General features: G+C 37.1%; 1 protein-coding gene across 1 annotated transcript in view; it reads right to left on the minus strand.

Annotated features, from left to right (window-relative positions):
- The window catches only part of UBL3 (ubiquitin like 3), a 97,976-nt gene extending 80,458 nt beyond the window's left edge, over positions 1–17,518 (minus strand). Inside the window, exon 1 of the mRNA XM_072611832.1 lies at positions 16,870–17,518. Within this exon, the coding sequence (XP_072467933.1) occupies positions 16,870–16,896 (27 nt within the window). The 5' untranslated portion in view covers positions 16,897–17,518. The remainder of the gene's footprint in view (positions 1–16,869) is intronic.
- Positions 17,519–18,974: the final 1,456 nt, after the last annotated feature.

Here is an 18,974-nt window from a genome sequence, read left to right on the forward strand (position 1 = left end):
ACAACCACAGTGTTTGAGGAATTTTTCTGGTAGACTTTGTCCTTCACAGCAACGCAAGAACCTATAAAATTCCCAATGGACTTTTGAGGCACAACGCCTTCCACATCCAGAGAAAGAATTATGGAACTGGATCGCAGAATGAAGGAGACCGTTTTCTTTTGTATTATCTTTTGTTTTGTTTTATGGTTTCTCCCACTCATTTTAATTCTTCTATTCAACATGACTAAGGTGAAAATGTATTTAATAAGAACGTATATGTAGAACCTATATAAGATTGCACACCATCTTGGGGAGGGAGTGGGGAAGAAGGGAAAAAAATTGAAGATATATGGAAGTGGCTGTAGAACACTGAAAACAAATAAAATAATAATCATTTTTTTAAAAAGAGAAGAGAATGAGGAGGGAAAATAAAGGCACCTATTGTAGAAGGCCTTTTCAAGGAGTTTAGCTACAAAGGCCAGAAAAGATATAGGATAGTTAGCACGTATAAAAGAATCAAGTGAGCTTCTTTTTTCAGGATAGGGGAAGGCATGGGCATATTTGCAAGCAATAAGGATTGAGCTGGTAGAAAGGGAGAAATTTAAAAATAAGTGAAAGATTGGGAATGAAATGGAACAATCTGTTGGAGGAGTCAAGATGGAATGGCATCACTTGAACAAGCAGAGGAGTTAGCCTTAGTAAGGAATAAGGCCAGCCCTTCATGTGAAGATAGTAGCAGAAGGCATATTAGTGATATGAGATGTGAAAGAGGAAATAAGAGCAAGCACATGATGAATAGCTTCAATTTATTTTTGTAAAATATGAGGCAACCAGGTTCTCTGCTGAGAGTGTGAGAAGAAGGGAGCCATGAGAGGTTTGAGGATGGATGAAAAGATTCAAAAGAGTCACTGAGAATGGTGAGATATATTATAGTACTCCTTTACTCCTATCAAAGTCTCACTTTGCACAAGTTAGATTCTTTCTTACTGGACTGTAAGCTACTTGAAAATAGATATTTTTCATCTTTATACATTTACCGGTCCTTACAGGTAGTAAATACGTATGTTTTTAAGTTTTTAATTATACTTCATTTTATATGCATGAAAATTAGTATATGGCTTGTGGGAAATAGGTTGCTTTTTTTTACAGTGTAACTTTAAAGTAACAATACCATTTTCATTAAAACATGCATGAATTTTCATGTATGCAAAACCTGGTAAAATATTATTATTGTCTTCTTGTCTTTTTTTAGCACCACAATCTTTTTATGTCCATAAAACATTAACATAAGTTAAGTACATCAGACCCTTTTTCTATGATTTATACAAAGGAGTAGTACATACACACATTTATACAAAGGAGTAGCACATACACACATAACCAACAATTGGGGCAGCTAGGTGGTGCAGTGGATAGAGCACTAGTGCAGGAGTTAGGAGGACCTGAGTTCAAATTTCACCTTCAAACACTTGAAGGTATTGAAACACACACTAGCTGTGTGACCTTGGGCAAGTCACTTAACCCCAACTGCCTCATCCTGGGTCATCTCCAGTCATCCTGATGAGTATCTGGTCACTGGATTCAGATGGCTCTGAAGGAGAAGTGAGGCTGGTGACCTGCACAGCCCTCCCTCACTCAAAACGAAGTCAAGTGCAAGTCATGTCATCATTTCTCTGATGGCATGGTCTTCTTCGGAAACAAAGGACGAACACACACAATAACCAACAATAACAACTACCTATATCTGCATAACACTTTAAGGTTTATGGAACAGCTTCCCAAGAATTCTATAGGATGGGTAATGCAAGTATTTTCTTTATTTTACAGATAAGGAAACCAAAGCTGAGAAAAGAATTATACTTTAAATAACATATCGCATAGTACAAACAAAGGTTATGTAATTTTTCCTAAATCAGGCTTGTCACTGTGGTCAATTGTCAATGTTATTCCTCAGTACACAACTATATAATTTTTTTTCTTTTCAAAGGTATCACATTTTAGCTTCTCTCTGAAATAGGTATCCAATTTTTAACTTCAATTTTTTCTGGTGATGCAGTCATGGGACCTACAATTTTAATTCTTTTAAGTCTGGTATTCCATGACTGCATCAGAATGCTCAGTTTGAGTCCCATATCGGTTGATTGCTCACTATGAATTTGAGTAAATCATTTAGCCTCTATAGATGGTGCAATGGATAGAGTGTGTCAGGAAGACTCACCTTCCTAACTTCAAATATGACTTTAGACACTTTCGAGCTGTATGACCCTGGGCAAATCACTTAACCCTGTTGGTCTCACTTTCCTCATCTGTAAAATGAGAAGAAAATGGCAAGCACTCCAATATCTTTGCTAAGAAAACCCCAACTGGAGTCTCAGAGCTGGACATAACTGAAGCGACTCCATAACAAAAACAACATGAAGAGTATTATTCCAGACACTGGGGAAGTTAACAAAATTTAGATAAACCATAACTCTTGCCCTAACAGAGCTTACGGTCTAGTGATTTTTTAAGTTCTTACATAAGTACATTCTTAAAGAGGACAAAACTCACTATAAAATTTATATTTTATGCATATTTGTATTTAATGTGTTTAAACTCCACATCCAAACCACAGGAAGACAGTCACATATATGTGCTTGTCAATTAGATGGCTATAATAAATACTGATAAACAGTTATCCCTTCCACATCACAGGAGTTATGGGCGTAGCACTCCCATGATTTGTAAAATCCATGTAAAATTTTGGGGCCCTTCCTGTATAGCAGAGAAGTCTAAATTTTTTCTTTTCCTTTTATGGGATGTTTACAGTACCTTATTATAAAATTTGGATTGGTATTATACAATACTATATATGAGTTTCATGCATTTCTGAGTTTCTAAACTTTTTCTGTCTTATCTGCAGCTTCAGCAGATTCACATTTATAATTAACCAAAGCCGACCTGTTATGTATCAAAACCACAATGTGTAAAGTTGTGATGTGGAAAGTTGTGATGTGGAAAGTTGCAATGTGAAAGGGATAACTGTGCTAGTTACAGTCATGTCATCTTTAAATTTTTACTTAGATAATTCATTGCCATGATCTTTGGTATGCTAATCATGACAAAGAACACATCACTATGCTACCAAAAGCATGAATAAAATTCTAGTATTCAACCTAGCTAGAAAAAAATGAAAATGCTCTATCACTCATTTCAAATATTATACTGTAACTGAAAATCTGATTAGCTTCAGGTGAGCTGGTGAATTGAGATAAAAAAGAATATGAGTAAATATACATTTGATCAAATATTTTCAATGAAAAAAGCTACCAAGTGTTTACCAACAAAGTTGCTATGAAATAAAAAGTGTTTAGTAACATATGAATATCAGTAAGTACAAATTAATTCCTATTTTGTGCCCATTCTGCAAGGCAGTGGAGACACAAAAGAAATAGAAAATCCTAGCTCAAGATGACAGTTCTTAATCTTTAGAAGTTTACAAACTGAGATTTACAGACGTGAAACAATTAAAGAACATAAGGTAACATAAAATCAAGAGCTAGATTATGTGATACAAATTATGATGTAGGAATTTTTTTTTTAAGGATTACTACCAGGCAGGGATAGTTGTTCAGTTGTGTCCAACTCTTCATGACCTCGTGGACCCTACTGTCCATGGGGTTTTCTTGGCAAAGATAACGAATGGTTTGCAATTTTCTTCTTCAGCAGATTAAGGCAAACAGAGATTAAGTGACTTGCCTAGGATCCCACAGCTAATAATTATCTGAAGCTGCATTTGAAGTCAGGTCTTCCTGTCTATAGGCCTAGCACTCTATCCACTGAGCCACCTAGCTACCTCCAAGGGATAGTTAGGAAAGGTCTCTTAGAGGAAGTGTAACTTGAGTTTCATTTTGAAGGAAGTTGAATATTTCTTTGAGAATCGAGAGGTCATTCCAAATGAGGATGAAAGATAATTTAATTTAACCTAATGGGAAGACTGAGTTAGGAAGCAAGTAGAATGACAGCTATTGGCTTGAATGAAATGAAGGATCTGTACTAGGGAGAAGAGAAGGCTAAGGTGGACAGGTAAAGTGACATTATTTGAAGGAAAATCCTGAATGCTAAGTTATATTTTATTCCATTATTAATAAACAACCATTGTATGGTCTTAAGTAGGGAAATGGTGTAGCTAGGTAAGCAGTGTATAAAACACTGGGCTTGGGATCACAAAGACTCATCTTCATGAGATCAAATACAGTCTCAGATCCTTACTAGCTGAGTGACCCTAGGCAAGTCACTTAAATGTCTGCCTCAGTTTCCTTATCTGTAAAATGAGCTGGAGAAGGAAATGGAAAATCATTCCAGTATCTCTGCCAAGAAAACCCCAAATGGGGGTCACAAAGATTTGGACATGACTAAAAAAGAACTAAACAACAAGTAGGGAGATACTATAATGGAAACAGTATTTTGTTTACCTTAATCCAATGGTAATGTGCAAGATGGAATGACATTTTTGGAATATATACTTTGTTAAGAAATAAACAGATTTTTACATTAGATCAATTAAAAATTATGGAACGTATAATATGTGAAAGATATTAGACTAGGTTTTGATGTGTATAGAAAAAAAGGAAACCTCTTTCCTCATGGAGGTTACAATAGAAAAAATAACATATAAAAATGCCTATAACAAAAGGTAGAACATGAAAATGAAATAAAGATAAAATTATGTAAGTACAAGAAAGGATTACAGGGGAGTTTAAATGTTTAAGCTGGTGAATCTTAGAGGGATAATTATATATTACACCACTATTTTCAAGACACTGAATGATATAATTTAGTATAAAAACTTTCAAGGAGTTTAAATCATTTGTGCTTATTCAAACAAGTACATAGTCAATTTCCTAAAATGAGTATGAAAGTCCACCTGCCAAGAAACTATTACATGGGGGAGTCACAATTGTACTAAAAAAAAAAAAAACTAAAGGGTGTGGAGTCAAGACGGCAGAGTAGACAGATGCACATACACTAGCTCTTCCCCCACAGCCCATAAAATACCTGTAAAGAAGGACTCTCAAAAAATTCTAGAGCAGCAAAAGCCACAGAACAACAGAGTAGAGATTTCTAGCCCAGAGTGACCTGACAGACAGACAGGAAAGGTCTGACGCACAGGACCCGGAGCAGAGCCCAGGCCAGCCTTGGCTGCAGGGCACCGGGAGGAGCAGGACCGAGCAGGCTTCAGGGAGAGAATCTCCAGTAGCAGCCCAGATCCCTCGACCCACAGGCACTAAAAGGTCAGTGAGAGGGTTTTTTTCAGCTGGCTGAGTAGGGAGCAGGGTGTTTCCATAACTCAGGCCTCCTCAGGTGGCAGCAGCAGAGGCAGTATCAGACTGGGGTTCCAAATGCAGGCAGCAGCCCACATCCATTGTTGAAGGCCTCATCATAAAGCCCCTGAGGAAACTCAGCCTTGTGTGGTGGCCCTGCCCCCAACTGAGCAGCTGATCTTAATCTCACACTGAATAGAGACCCTACCTCCACCTAAAGCCCCTGGGGGATTGGAACAGCTCATCTGAATATCAGCCCCCAGTGCTGGCTTGGTGGGACTGGAGGCAGGTGGTTGTGGAGAGGAAACTCGGAAGTCAAGTAACTGGCTAAGAAAATGCCCAAAAAAGGGAAAAAAAATAAGAACACAGAAGGTTACTTTCTTGGGGAACAGGTGTCTCCTCTCATCCTTTCAGATGAGGAAGAACAAGGCATACTGTCAGAGGAAATCAAGGCCCCTGCCTCCAGGGCATCCAAAGGGAACTTAAACTGGGCTCAGGCAATAGAACAGCTTGAAAATTGAGTTAGCAGCTTGTTAAAGGAGAACCAAAAAAATGCTGAGGAAAATAACACCTTTAAAAAGAGACTAACTCAATTGGAAAAAGAGGTCCAAAAAGCCAATGAGGAGAAGGAGGCTTTAAAAAGCAGAATTAGCCAAATAGAGAGGGTTCAAAAGCTCACTAAACAAAATAGTTCTCTGAAAGAGAGAATTGAGTTCAGGGAAATGAATGACTATGAGATAAACCAAGTAGTTAGTAAACAAAACCAAAAGTTTGAAAAAATAGAAGATAAGTGAAACATCTCATTGGAAAAACAAATGACCTGGAAAACAGATCCAGGAGAAACAATTTAAAAATTATGGGACTACGTGAAAGCCATGATCAAAAAAAGAGCTTAGACATTATCTTTCATGAAATTATCAAGGAAAACTGTCCTGATATTCTAGAACCAAATGGCAAAATAAATGTTGAAAGAATCCACTGATCACCTCCTGAAAGAGACCCAAAGAGAGAAACTTTTAGGAATATTATGGTCAAATTTCAGAGTTCCCAGATCAAGGAGAAAATACTGCAAGCAGCTAGAAAGAAACAATTTGAGTACTGTGGAAATACAATCAGGATGACACAGGATCTGGCAGCTTCAACATTAAGGGATCAAAGAGCTTTGAATAGGATATTCCAGAAGTCAAAGGAACTAGAACTAAAACCAAGAATCACCTACCCAGCAAAACTGAGTATAATACTTCAGGAGAAAAAATGGTCTTTCAATAAAATAGAGGATTTTCAAATTTTCTTGATGAAAAGACCAGAGCTGAAAAGAAAATTTGACTTTCTAACACAAGAATGAAGAGAACCATGAAAAGGTGAACAGCAAAGAGAAGTCATAAGGGACTTACTAAAGTTGAACTGTTTACATTCCTACATGGAAAGACAATATTTGTAACTCTTGAAACATTTCAGTATCTGGGTACTGGGTGGGAGTACATACACACACATGCACACACGCACACATACATAGAGACAGAGTGCACAGAGTGAATTGAAGAGGATGGGATCATATCTTAAAAAAAAAAATGAAATCAAGCAGTGAGAGAGAAATATTGGGAGGAGAAAGGGAGAAGTTGAATGGGGCAAATTATCTCTCATAAAAGAGGCAAGCAAAAGACTTATTAGTGGAGGGATAAAGATGGGAGGCGAGAGAAAAACATGAGGTCTACTCTCATCACATTCCACGAAAGGAAAGAATAAAATGCACACTCATTTTGATAGGAAAACCTATCTCATAATACAGGAGAGTGGGGGACAGGGGCACAAGCAGGGTTGGGGGGGAGGATGGAGGGGAGGGCATGGGGAGGAGAATGTAATCCGAGGTCGACACTCATGGGGAAGGAAAGGATCATAAGAGAATAGAAGTAATGGGGGACAGGATAGGATGGAGGGAAATATAGTTAGTTGTATACAACACAACTAGTATGGAAATCATTTGCAAAACTACACAGATTTGGCCTATATTGAATTGCTTGTCTTCCAAGGGGAAGGGGTGGAGAGGGAGGGAGCTAAAGAAGTTGGAACTCAAAGTGTTAGGATCAAATGTAATGTTCTTACCACTGGGAAATAAGAAATACAGGTTAAGGGGTTAAGAAAGCTATCTGGCCCTACAGGACAAAAGAGAAGACGGAGACAAGGGCAGGAAGGGAGGATAGAGGAGAGAGCAGATTGGTCACAGGGGCAACTAGAATGCTTGGGTTTGGGAGGGGGAGGGGATAAAAGGGGAGAAAATTTGTAACCCAAAATGTTGTGAAAATAAATGTTAAAAGTTAAATAAAAAAATAAAAATAAAAAAATAAAAAAAAATAAAAAGGAGGGAATAACATGCTCACTAAATTTGGTATGAAAATGTATTTTACACCACAGGAAAGTAGGGGAGGAGGCGTCAAGTGGGGTGAAGGGAATGATAGAAGGGAGGGCAAATGGGAGAAGGGAGTCACTAGAAATAAACACTTTTGGGAAGGGACAAGGTCAAATGAGGGAATAAAAAAAATAAGGGAATATAGAGTAGGATAGAGGGCAATACAGTTAGTATTACACAACATGATTATTATGGAAGTCTTTTGCAAAATAACACATATTTAGTATGTATTGAATTGCTTGCCTTCTCAGTGGGGCTGGGGAGGCAGGGGAGTAGGGAGAGTAGTTGGAATTCAAAGCGCTAGCAATGAATGTTGACAATTTTTATTGCATATAATCGGGAAATAAGAAATACAGGGAATGGGGTATAGAAATTTATCTTGACCTACAAGAAAAGAGAGAAGATGGGGATAAGGGAAGGGTGGGGTATGATAGAAGGGAGGATACATTGAGGGAAGGGGTAATCAGAATGCAAGGTATTAGGAGGTGGGGGAAGGGGAGTGATGGGGAGAAAAATTGGACATGTTACAAAGTGATGTAAAAGCAATTAGTATTAAAACAATTGACTGAATTAATTACTGAGAATAAATCAAAGACATCTTTAGTTTGGGGAAAAGAATTTTAGTCTTAATTTCCTTAAGGCAGGTAACCTTGGGCAAAATCTGGCATTGATGGAAAAGTTAAGGTTTTAATGGTAAATTTGATTTTATGATTGCTATTTAATCAGGAACTACAAAATGTATAGAAAGGCATGTAAGCCACTTAAGACTTGCCTCAAAAGATGTTCCTTAGCCAAAGTGAAATTACAGTCATATTTGAAACCTGGTTTGAAACTTGCTATTTTAAGATGCTATGGGACTATTAAGTGACTGTCCTTCCTGAGTCTAACTCCAGGTATGGATAGCAAGAAAGGCAGTCTGAGCCTCCAATCCATGATGCCAGTAAGCCTGAGATGCTGGTATGAACTGAAAAAGGTGATCTTGTGGGACGGATGGGACAGCGACTGTTCAGCCTGGGCTGAAGTGGGATTCTCCTGTTCCCCACTGACACCTAGCAGACTTTAGCCTGACTTAATCCAAGTGGACAATCTACTCCTACCTGAAATGGACATGAAGTTGGGGAGATATTGTATCCCTGCAATGTCCCTACTGTTAGTGGCAAATTCCTATAGTCAAAAGGTTTGTAAGCTTAATTATAGATTGTTGGTAGGGGAACATTCGAGGTTAAGTCTAAAATTAAGGTATTAGGCTTAGGACTTTAGACCAACAACAATAAGTTAGGGTCCTTTAATTCTTAGTAATACTGTGGAGACAATTAGGTCCAGGGTTTGTGAAGTTAGCAACATAAATATTACTTGTGTCTCAGTTGGTTAATGTTTAAAAAAAAAATTCTCTTATGGTCTATATTGTAAATGCTTTAAAAAGAAGTATCACCTGACCAAAAGCTGGAATTGTTTTATGTGATATGAACTGTGTTAAAAATGAAAAATAAAATTTAAAAAAAAAACAAGTACAACAGCTTAATGTCATGGCAGTTGCCCTAACATAATTTGCAGGGACCAAAAAGAAATGCCTAACCCTGAGAAATCTCAGTCTCAGGCAGGAGGTTAGTTTCTTCTCTGATTTCATATTGTTCAGGATGCCAGGTGATGATTCCTCTTTCTAAGGTAAGAATAACCAAATGACTATACTGATAGCCAAAAATCACATTCTGGCAGGAAAGTAAAAAAAATAATTTATATAATATTATGAGTTAAGATTCAATCAGTCCAAAATGAATTGCTAGGTAAATTTAACTATACAGAGAAAAGAAGACACACTGCACTACAAACCTGGAAAGTTTTCTTTAACAGAAGGAACATTTTCTTCTTATAGTGTAGTCCCAGAAGAATGCCCATATGCCAATTTTACTTGACTTATCTTAAAAGGTACAAAATTAAAATAAATTTATGTAAAAAATTGCAAAACCCATATAACAATGTTGTAAAGATTACAGATGATTAAAATGTCATGGAAACACATTACCACATTTTCCATAAATTAAATACTATTATTTATATAAATTACCAAGTACTGGTATTGTATTTGGTAACAGTTTTTACATTTATTAAGGTAGAGTGGTAGAGCTGATATATTAGTGGTAGTTCCCAATTTAAAAATAGGTTATATTCTATTAAGCTTGGACCTAAATCAGTAAGTATTTGGTAGCCTGAGTATATTTTTCCATAGAAATTCTGTTATACGTAGTAGTTAAGTTTAGATGTCAACCCCAAAAGCCTATCTAACCCAAAATGTAACTTAGTTACAATGTTATTCTGGATTGTAAACTATAACACTGAGAACCTGGTGCAACTGTATCCTTCTCTTCTTCCTCCTCTTGTTCTATTTCCCCTCCAATTCATCCTTTATACTATTACTAGATTAATTTCCTTATGTACAAATCTGATCATGAAGAGCCTGGCATTCAAGGCTCTTCACTAACAACACCCTACCTCTCATCCTACCACTCTCTAATACTACCAAGCCTTATCTCACACTACTCCCCCTCCATATGGGCTACATTCTAGCTAAACTATGCTATCCACCCACTATTCCCACACACATTCCACTTTGTGCCATGTTTTTGCTCATACTATTTTCTATACCTGGAATATATTACTTACTTCCTTGAATTCTTGTTGTTATTCAGTCATTTTTCAATCACATCCAACTCTTTGTCATTTGGGGTTTTCTTGGCAATGATATTGGCCTGCCATTTCCTTCTCCAGCTTATTTTACATATGAGGAAACTAGGGTAAACAGGGTTCAGTGACTTGTCCAGGGTCACATAGCTAGTAAGTGTCTGAGAGTGGATTTAACCTCAGAAATGTGAGTCTTCCTGACTCCAGACCTGGCTTTCTACCCAATGCACCACCTCACTTCTGGAAATTCTATTCGTCTTTTACAACCTAATTCAATAATTTATGTTTTCAATTAAGTCTTTCCTATTTCCATCCAATTAATAAGGATCTTCACTCATCCTCCTTTCCTACCTCCCAAAACCTTATAAAGAACTTAAACATATTTATAGTTTTCATTCCTCTATTACAAGGGTTCCTAACCTTAAACTTAGGTAGAGGAAAAAATTACATTTTCATTTTTACTAACTTATAATTTAATTAAAAACATGGTTCTAAGAAGGGATCCCTGATACCAAAAAAAAAAATCACTCTGGAATAGTCATTCAGAACTGTTTCTCTATTATGGATGTAGCTATAGACGTAGAAAAAGATAAAAGAATAGGCCCAATATATTAGACATTGAAGTACCCATCAAACTAAACCTGGAAGGGCTCATAACCAACTTCAACAACTCTCAGAGATCTTTTTATTAAATTATAGAAGGGCTATGATCTGCATAGGTAGAAGGAATATACATACTTATTAAATACCAAGTCATTGAAGTACTAAGAGATGCAAGATGAAAGGAATTCAAAGTTCCAATAAGTTAAATCTATTTGATTTAAAAATAACTTTTCATAAAAATCAGCCTATTTTCCCATCAAAACACAAATTATACATAGCACCACCTTAACTATCCAAAATTCTAACACACAACAAAACTCCAATAATAATGATGGTAATAGTAATAATAAGTCCTCAGAATCAAAAATACATAATATGTATTATGTATTAGAATCCACACATTAATCCTCATATACTTACAGGAGCTCAGAAACTATTTTTTCTTAACTTTGACAAAAACTTAGTTATAATTTGAAGCCCACAGAAGATTCAGAAGCAACAAATTGGATATGAGAGCTGCTACTACAGACAAATATGTTTACAAGCAATAGAAACCATAATAGATACTAAGGGAGGAGGAAAAAAAAATTATAAGAAAAAGATTCATGATTTCAAAAAACACATGTTCTGAAACCAGTTAGCATAGGTATAAACAGTCCTATCCAACTCAACAGCGTTGAAGGTATATCATGTAATACATATAACAGCTCAGTAAAATAATTTATATTCCTAATTATAACAACCTTGAATCATCAAGAAATTATGTTCAGTATAACATTTAGAAAGATTTCCACACAAAATGTTGGGTTTTTTAAAGTTTAGGTACTTTTAAAAGGGTTGTCTCCAGTTTTCTGAATAACTGCATTATTCAGAATGACTGAAACTCAAAGGATTTCAGATAGTTCAGGTTTTCATATATACATAATTTCTTTTTTCTGAAATCCTTTGAGTTTCAGTCATTTCTGCATTATTCAGAATGACTGAAACTCAAAGGATTTCAGATAGTTGAGGTTTTCATATATACATAATTTCTTTTTCTTGCCCAGGGATAAAATTATTTTAAAAAATCAAAAGAGCATACTCTAGTCTCTTAAAAGCCATTTAAAATTTTCAGATATGCCTCAAATTCTAAATGTTAAGACTGGGATGTGGAGTCAAAAGTCCTGAGTTCAAATCCAGACTCTGATACTTTGTCTTCCTGTGTAACTTGGTCAGGTCATTAACCTACTGTTGCTTTGTTTTTAAGCCTTTGTTTCTTCATCTGTGAAATGCTTGGGGTTCCTTCCATGTCTTATGTCTATATTCTTATGATACAAAAGAGGATTTTTCCTTTATGATAGTCTGATGACATGAATTTTTATAATCTAAAGTGAATATCAACATTATAATGGGGGAAATGCTCATCTTTCTCATTATTAGCAAAGAAAATATTTTAATCCCAAGGAAAATAGATATTTTTTCAAGCACTTGCTACATACAATTCTATTAAATCCTTATGTGATTGGCAGAATACTCAACTTAGAAGACGAGTTCTAGTCTCTGCTGCAATACTCACTAGCCATGACACCATGAGATTAATGAGAAATAAATATCTGCCATTTCTTTTACTAATAATAATCCAAAATATATAAAATGTTTTTAAAACCCTAAACGTTATAAAAAAGATGTAAGACTATAAACAATTATATTAAACTAATACTGTTTACTAATATTACTTATCAAACCATTTATATTTATAGGCAATAGTCTACACATTATAAAACCTTAAAACTTGAGATGGGGAAGGGAGAGAAGGAGGTAAAAACCTTTTCTTTCTGTGTCTTCATTAGCATGGCTACTTGGTATGTAAAAATGCCCTATTCTACAGATCATATACAAACGAACTGCTGTTTTCTTCATGTATACTCTGAATCAACTATTTTTAACTAAGCTTTAGAAAAGAGATTAAAAAGATCAGATTAAAAGAAATTTGGTTAATGTCTAACAATATCCTGTTTTAATTAAATATTTTACATGCAGGTATTTTACCCAAAAAAATACCATGGATCTCAGGTTTACTCATTTACACAGTAATAACATTTTGTCCACCAGAGGGCTCCAATTATTTCTTCTATACATGAAATAGAAATATAACAAAAAGGATAATTTCAAAAAATAAAGCACAAAGCCACAAATAATACTGCAAATTCAAATCAATTTCATATTATATCACACCACAGCTAACATGTAAAAGAGAATTTTGTTACATCTGGCTAGCCTCTATCAGTAACATAAATGATACTTTATATGGAACTTTTCTTCAAAGATATAAAAATACTTTACCAGAATTCTTTCATTAATACCCAACTCCTCTAATAGGCAGACAGGTGTTATTTTACTAAAGGATCTTTAAAAGGACAGACTTGCATCAAATCTAATTCCAAAAACAAAAAAATGGGATTGTAGTCCAATGATTCACCCAGTAGTTCAAAACCAGCATACAAAAACTTCTGTTTGAAAATACAAATAATTGTATTTTCATCCAAAATTCATCCAAAAAGATGAATTACATTCCTATTTACACCACTGATGTTCTTTCTGACAGACAGTAAATAGTCTTATGCTGACTTGACCTAGTCATCAAAATAATTCAAGCTATCATTAAGAACAGTCAGAATGAAGCATTAAATTTCTCCACTAAGAACTGTATACTGTGAATTGATTTAAAATGTGGAATACTTTTATGATTCATTTCCAAATTATCATTACTACTTTTTATGTTTAATTCAAATTTCTTTTTAAAATAAATTGCTTAGCTGAGTTTTCAGCACTTAATTTAAAATTAAAGTGCTAGCACTTATTTAGTCAGTGGACTCAGTATCTAAAAACATTTTAAGTAAATAAAAACTGATAAAACTAAGTAAAAGTAATACTGATAAAATTAGCCTAATGATCTCAAACTCTGAGTTTGAGTATCTGCATATGTAAAATGGGGATAATTGTATTAGTACATTTTACAAAGTTGTTGTGAGGGTCAAAAGAGATAAATGACTTGAAATACTTTATGTAATACTAAGATAAAACCATTAGTACTAGTGATTTAAAAAGTGCCAAAACCACAATAGAAAGTGACCCCAAAAAACCCAACAACCCACTTTACTCATAGTATCAGGAATGCAGTGCAAGATCTAGTGCACTTCAGTTTGTGCTGGAAAAATGAGTTTACCATGTGGTCAGCAAAAAATAATTAAATTAAAAGTCACAAGATTTACAAAAATACAAATCAAGACTTAAATGTATTCTTAAGTCTCACAGTCACAACCATAACCTTTTTTTCAAAAAAAGGTGTTTTTAAAAGATCAGTAGATTTAACAATGACTACTGAACTTTAAGAATGAATTATCAATTGATGAGACATAAAGCTCCACAGCTCCACCCAGTCCCCAAAAGAGTATTTTCTCAGATAACAAGCACTCACTACAACAATGTAAGAAAATAATAGTTACCTTCTAAATAGTATTCTAACTCTAATATTAGAGTCTTGCATATTTGGAATTCTTGATATTTGGTCAAATGAAACTGCAGTGTGCTAATTGACCGGTGTGATGCATTCTTAAAAGCTTACTGGAAGGTAACATACACGTGCTAGTCAATTTGGGAATTTTGTTGCAATAAAATATAACTTAGTTTCAGAGGTACAGTTTTAGCTTTTAATTTCAATCCAGCAAAAGAAAATGTGTGAACACAGCTTTCCGTTGGTTTTGAATAATCAATGTAAACATAAACAGTAAATTATCCAACCAACAAGTCTAGCAAATCTGGAAGTAATCGATCTGCGGCTTCTAGCCAATATTTATACATGATTTCAGAACGTAACTTGGGTTGTGAATCCTGGACTAATATTAAATTAGAGAATGCATTCCAGTAATGTCCTATGTTTCTACCAACAAATACAATCTTAGCAGCTCTAAATGACATGGTAAAATCTTAAGACCCTTAACACAAACAAACTTGCAAGCATGTTAATTTGGGCTGGATCACAGCGCCAATTCAGACACATCTACAGCAAGGTGTTAAATGAATATTACATAACATTGTTTTGCCCTTGTTGCATATCCCCTTTAATCAAAGGATCTCAAAGCACTAGAAAACATCAAGGCCTTACCACAATGTCAATCTAAAAAACATAAATGGGACTAAGTTTAATTTAAAAATGTAAAAACTGATGTAGCAATGCGGCAGAAAAGTAAACTAAATCCTACAGTCTTCCTTCCAAACTCCCATATTTGACCAGAAAACAATACTCTCAAGTCATCTGTAACAGGGACAATATTATACATGATGCTACGCACATTCCAGTTTTTCTGTAATCACCAGGCTAGATAATAGCAACATTATTTTGAGTGTATGTTTATTTCAATATGGCTTTTGTGAGAGAATAAAGAAAACTTGGGGTTTTCAATACAAAAAAATATTTTAATGGTAATTTTAAAGACGAAACCTTTTGCTGAAGTTCCAATGCTCCCCAGACCAATCGAGTACTTACCACCAAATAAGAGAAAAAGCACTAAACAGCACTACCTAGAGACCCCTCTAATCAACTTCAGGAGAGTGAAAGATAACATATCCTGGCATCTTTAATCAGAGAAAAGAGCTTTGGTCATGTGTGAGTTTAGGATGTGTACATGGTGGTGAGAGAGAAATTAAAGGAGAATGCAAGGACCTTTTTGAAGCCTGGGAAAGAGGTTTCCATCTGAGGCTAACTAAGCAGGAACTTACATTTATTCTACATTTATGTATCATGTTAAATGAAAAATCAAGATAAGAGCAAAATAAATGGAGACATGTACTAAATTATTTTTCTTTCCATTTAAAAAAAACTGCCAATGCAGTTTCCTGCTGTGTAATATCATTTATCTCTTGGCTCTTAATGGGTTCAATATTCTAATAGGAATACAATAAATAACTAAAAACTACCACATTTCAAACAACAAGATTATCTCATCTATTTCAAATAAGATTATTTTAGGCTTTTTACCATACTTGCCTTTATGATTGCAAACGGCATGTAATTTCACACCAAAAACCCACACTGAAAGCTTACACAGCCATTCTAGTTAGTCAACAAAGTCATAACCTTAACCTTTAAAAAACAAAAGCCTCAATACACAAGAGTAGTTTTGTTTCGAACACTAAACATATAGTGAAATTCAATAATGTATGGTTTGTCTGTTTTTTAAGTCCAAGAATGTTAATAATATCCAACATTTGACACGGTTACGAGAAGTCGTGGAAAACTGATGTAAATTTCTAACATTATCACTATCCTATTTTGTGAGATTTCCTTAACAGTTTAACATTCCTCTAGTCCAGACACATATTAGCCGGTAAACTTGTGGATGGGGGAAGATAACTAATTCCAAATGTAATACCGATCAAAGTATAATTTTAACCAAGAAGTAGTAGTAAGTACTTCACTGTCCTTGGAAAAATGTCAAGTTTGCAGCTACTGCATTAATGATCTTATTGTGTTATAAAGGTGAGACTGTGTTTTTCCTTATGATCAATTTCTATCCAGTACATGAAATACCAATTCTCCGGCTCTACCTAATGTCACTGACAATTTCAGAAGCATTAAGAGAGAAGTGCTTCTTACATTTGGTTGTAGAGGAAATAGGAAGATCATTTTTTTTTACTAAAGCTCCCTACTTCTTCAATTTTTTATGCTTCTCCAAACAAAAACACTGGTAGAAAAGGGGGGGAAATCAGAGGCTGACAACTTCAGTGCCCTAAATCACCAGCCGCTGTGGTTTCCCAACTATTTCCATCAAATATCCCCTTTGCACCCAACACCCTTCCCAAGTAAAGACGACTGAAATATCCTCTTAAACAAATAATAACAATACATCCTTCACTTACCATATCAGCCGGAACATTGCTGGACATCTTGCTGTTGTCTGATTTATACCCTGATGATTAAACAAAAATACAGAGATCTTCAAGTCACAGAAATAGCTTCTCTACCAATTTTGACTTAAGTTACGTGCTTTTAAAAGAAACTTGTTTTAAGAAAAAGATTGCTGGATTGGTCTTGAGGTTCTGATAGAAAGAAAAAAAATCCACAGGAACTGTCTCTAGCTGTGTCAAGAGGCAAACTCCAGAGATGGCAGCAGATCCCTGTCAGCAGCAGCAGCAGCAGTACCAGCCGTGCCAGGTAGACCAAGCCGAATGAGACACGGGCATGAAGTGCGCTGGGAGGGGGTTAAACCTTCCTTCCTCCTTTCCCAGCCCAGAGAGTGATTCACAGAGGCTCCTGAGTCAAGTTCTCATTAAGCAGGAGAAAAAATGTCCCGATGTGTACATAGATAACTATGTAGATACACAGCAGAGAGCCGGGCCAGTCCCACAGCGCCCAGAACACGCACAACTCCCGGACTGGCGGACGCGGAGATGGGAAAACCCTGCGGGGGAGGGGGAGGCTGGAATATCAACTTTGGGGGGTGGGGGAGTCAGAAAGGACCTTTAACTAGTGAGCGGCAGAACCGAAAGCCTGCGGGGAGGAGGAGGTGGGGGAGGGGAGGAGGTGGCGGCGAGGAGGGGGCCGGGCCGGGCCGGACGGGGCCGGAAACCCCCGCACGGTCCGGGGGATTAGGCGGCCGTCGTGGTGGCCCACCGGCAGCGGCGGCAGCGGCGGCGGCAGCCAAGCCGAGTCTCGGGAGTCATCGTCTCCGGCTTCTCGGGACTCTTCTCTTCTCCCTTCCTCTCACCTCGTCCTCGTCTACTCTGCCCGCCTCCCCCCGTCCCTCCAGCCCTCAGTCAGGCGGATCAAGGCCGGGCGCCGCCGGGAGCAGCAGCTCTCCCCCTCAGCACCGCCCGGTTCCGGTTTCTCCTCAGGGCCCTCTCCTTCTCCTCCTCCTCCTCCTCCTCCTCTTCCTCCTCCTCCTCCTCCACCTCCTCCTCCTCCCCCCTGCTGCTGCGCCTCCACTTTTCAGCCCGAGACGCAGCAGCCACCTCCTGTCATCGCCTCTCAAACCAACATGGCGGCTCCGGCGGGCGGCGGCGACGGCTGCCTGAGTCTGGAGTAGAGAACACGGAGAAGAAGAGTTCTGCCGCCCCCCTCCGCCTCCCCTCACCCTCCCTGCCTCCCACTGCCCCGCTCCCTCCCAACCTCCAGCACTGACTGCGTCACTACGGAGACCACCCTCTAGCATCACGGGAATTGTAGTTCCCTCTCCGGAGGAGGCGTGCTGGAGGAGCCTTCCCTCTCCAGGCTCACAAGCCACGCCTGACCCTAGCGATGGTTGCTAGGACGGAGAAGCTCCCTGCTTCTGGCGCTGCCAAGCTGCTTGCCTAGGACTTTGAGGTGTACAACACTAATACTAGCTAGCATTTAAGGTTTGCAAAGCACTTGCGTAACAACAACATTTATATAATGTTCATTATATACCAGACATTGTGCTAAGCGCATTACCTTATTCGATCCTCAATGCCACCCTAGGGGGTAGGTGCTATGATCATCTCCATTTTACAGATGAGACAACTGAGGCAGACAGAGACTACGTGAAGTTTCCAAGGTCACACATGTAGTAAGTGTCTGAGATCAAATTTGAACTCAGGTCTTCAGCTCCAAACTTGATTCACTCTGCCACCTACCATTATAAAAGGCATGGTGTTGTGAGTCTAGGGGAATCATGTGGTTATTTCTTTCATTATTAAAAAGGGGCATTTACTAAAGTCTGCTTTTCCCTGAGAAGCATCCAAGGGCAATGCACACACATATTCAGTTAAAATGTAGCCCGGTCCAGTGGGATGAGCAATGGAACCCGGAAGATAGGGTTTGAGTTCTGACTCTGCTCATTATTTCCTTTGAGAACTTGAGCAAGACACTTAAACTTGCTTTGTTGAAGTTTTTTGTTTTTTGCTTTTTAATCTATAGATAAGGGAGTTGGACTTAGATGATATCTGAGACCCTTTCCAGCTCAAAATCTATGATCATGGGGTACTCCAGTCTAAAAAGAAAAATG

The sequence above is a fragment of the Notamacropus eugenii genome, chromosome 5 (genome assembly GCF_028372415.1).
Source record: "Notamacropus eugenii isolate mMacEug1 chromosome 5, mMacEug1.pri_v2, whole genome shotgun sequence".
NCBI classification, from domain to species: domain Eukaryota; kingdom Metazoa; phylum Chordata; class Mammalia; order Diprotodontia; family Macropodidae; genus Notamacropus; species Notamacropus eugenii.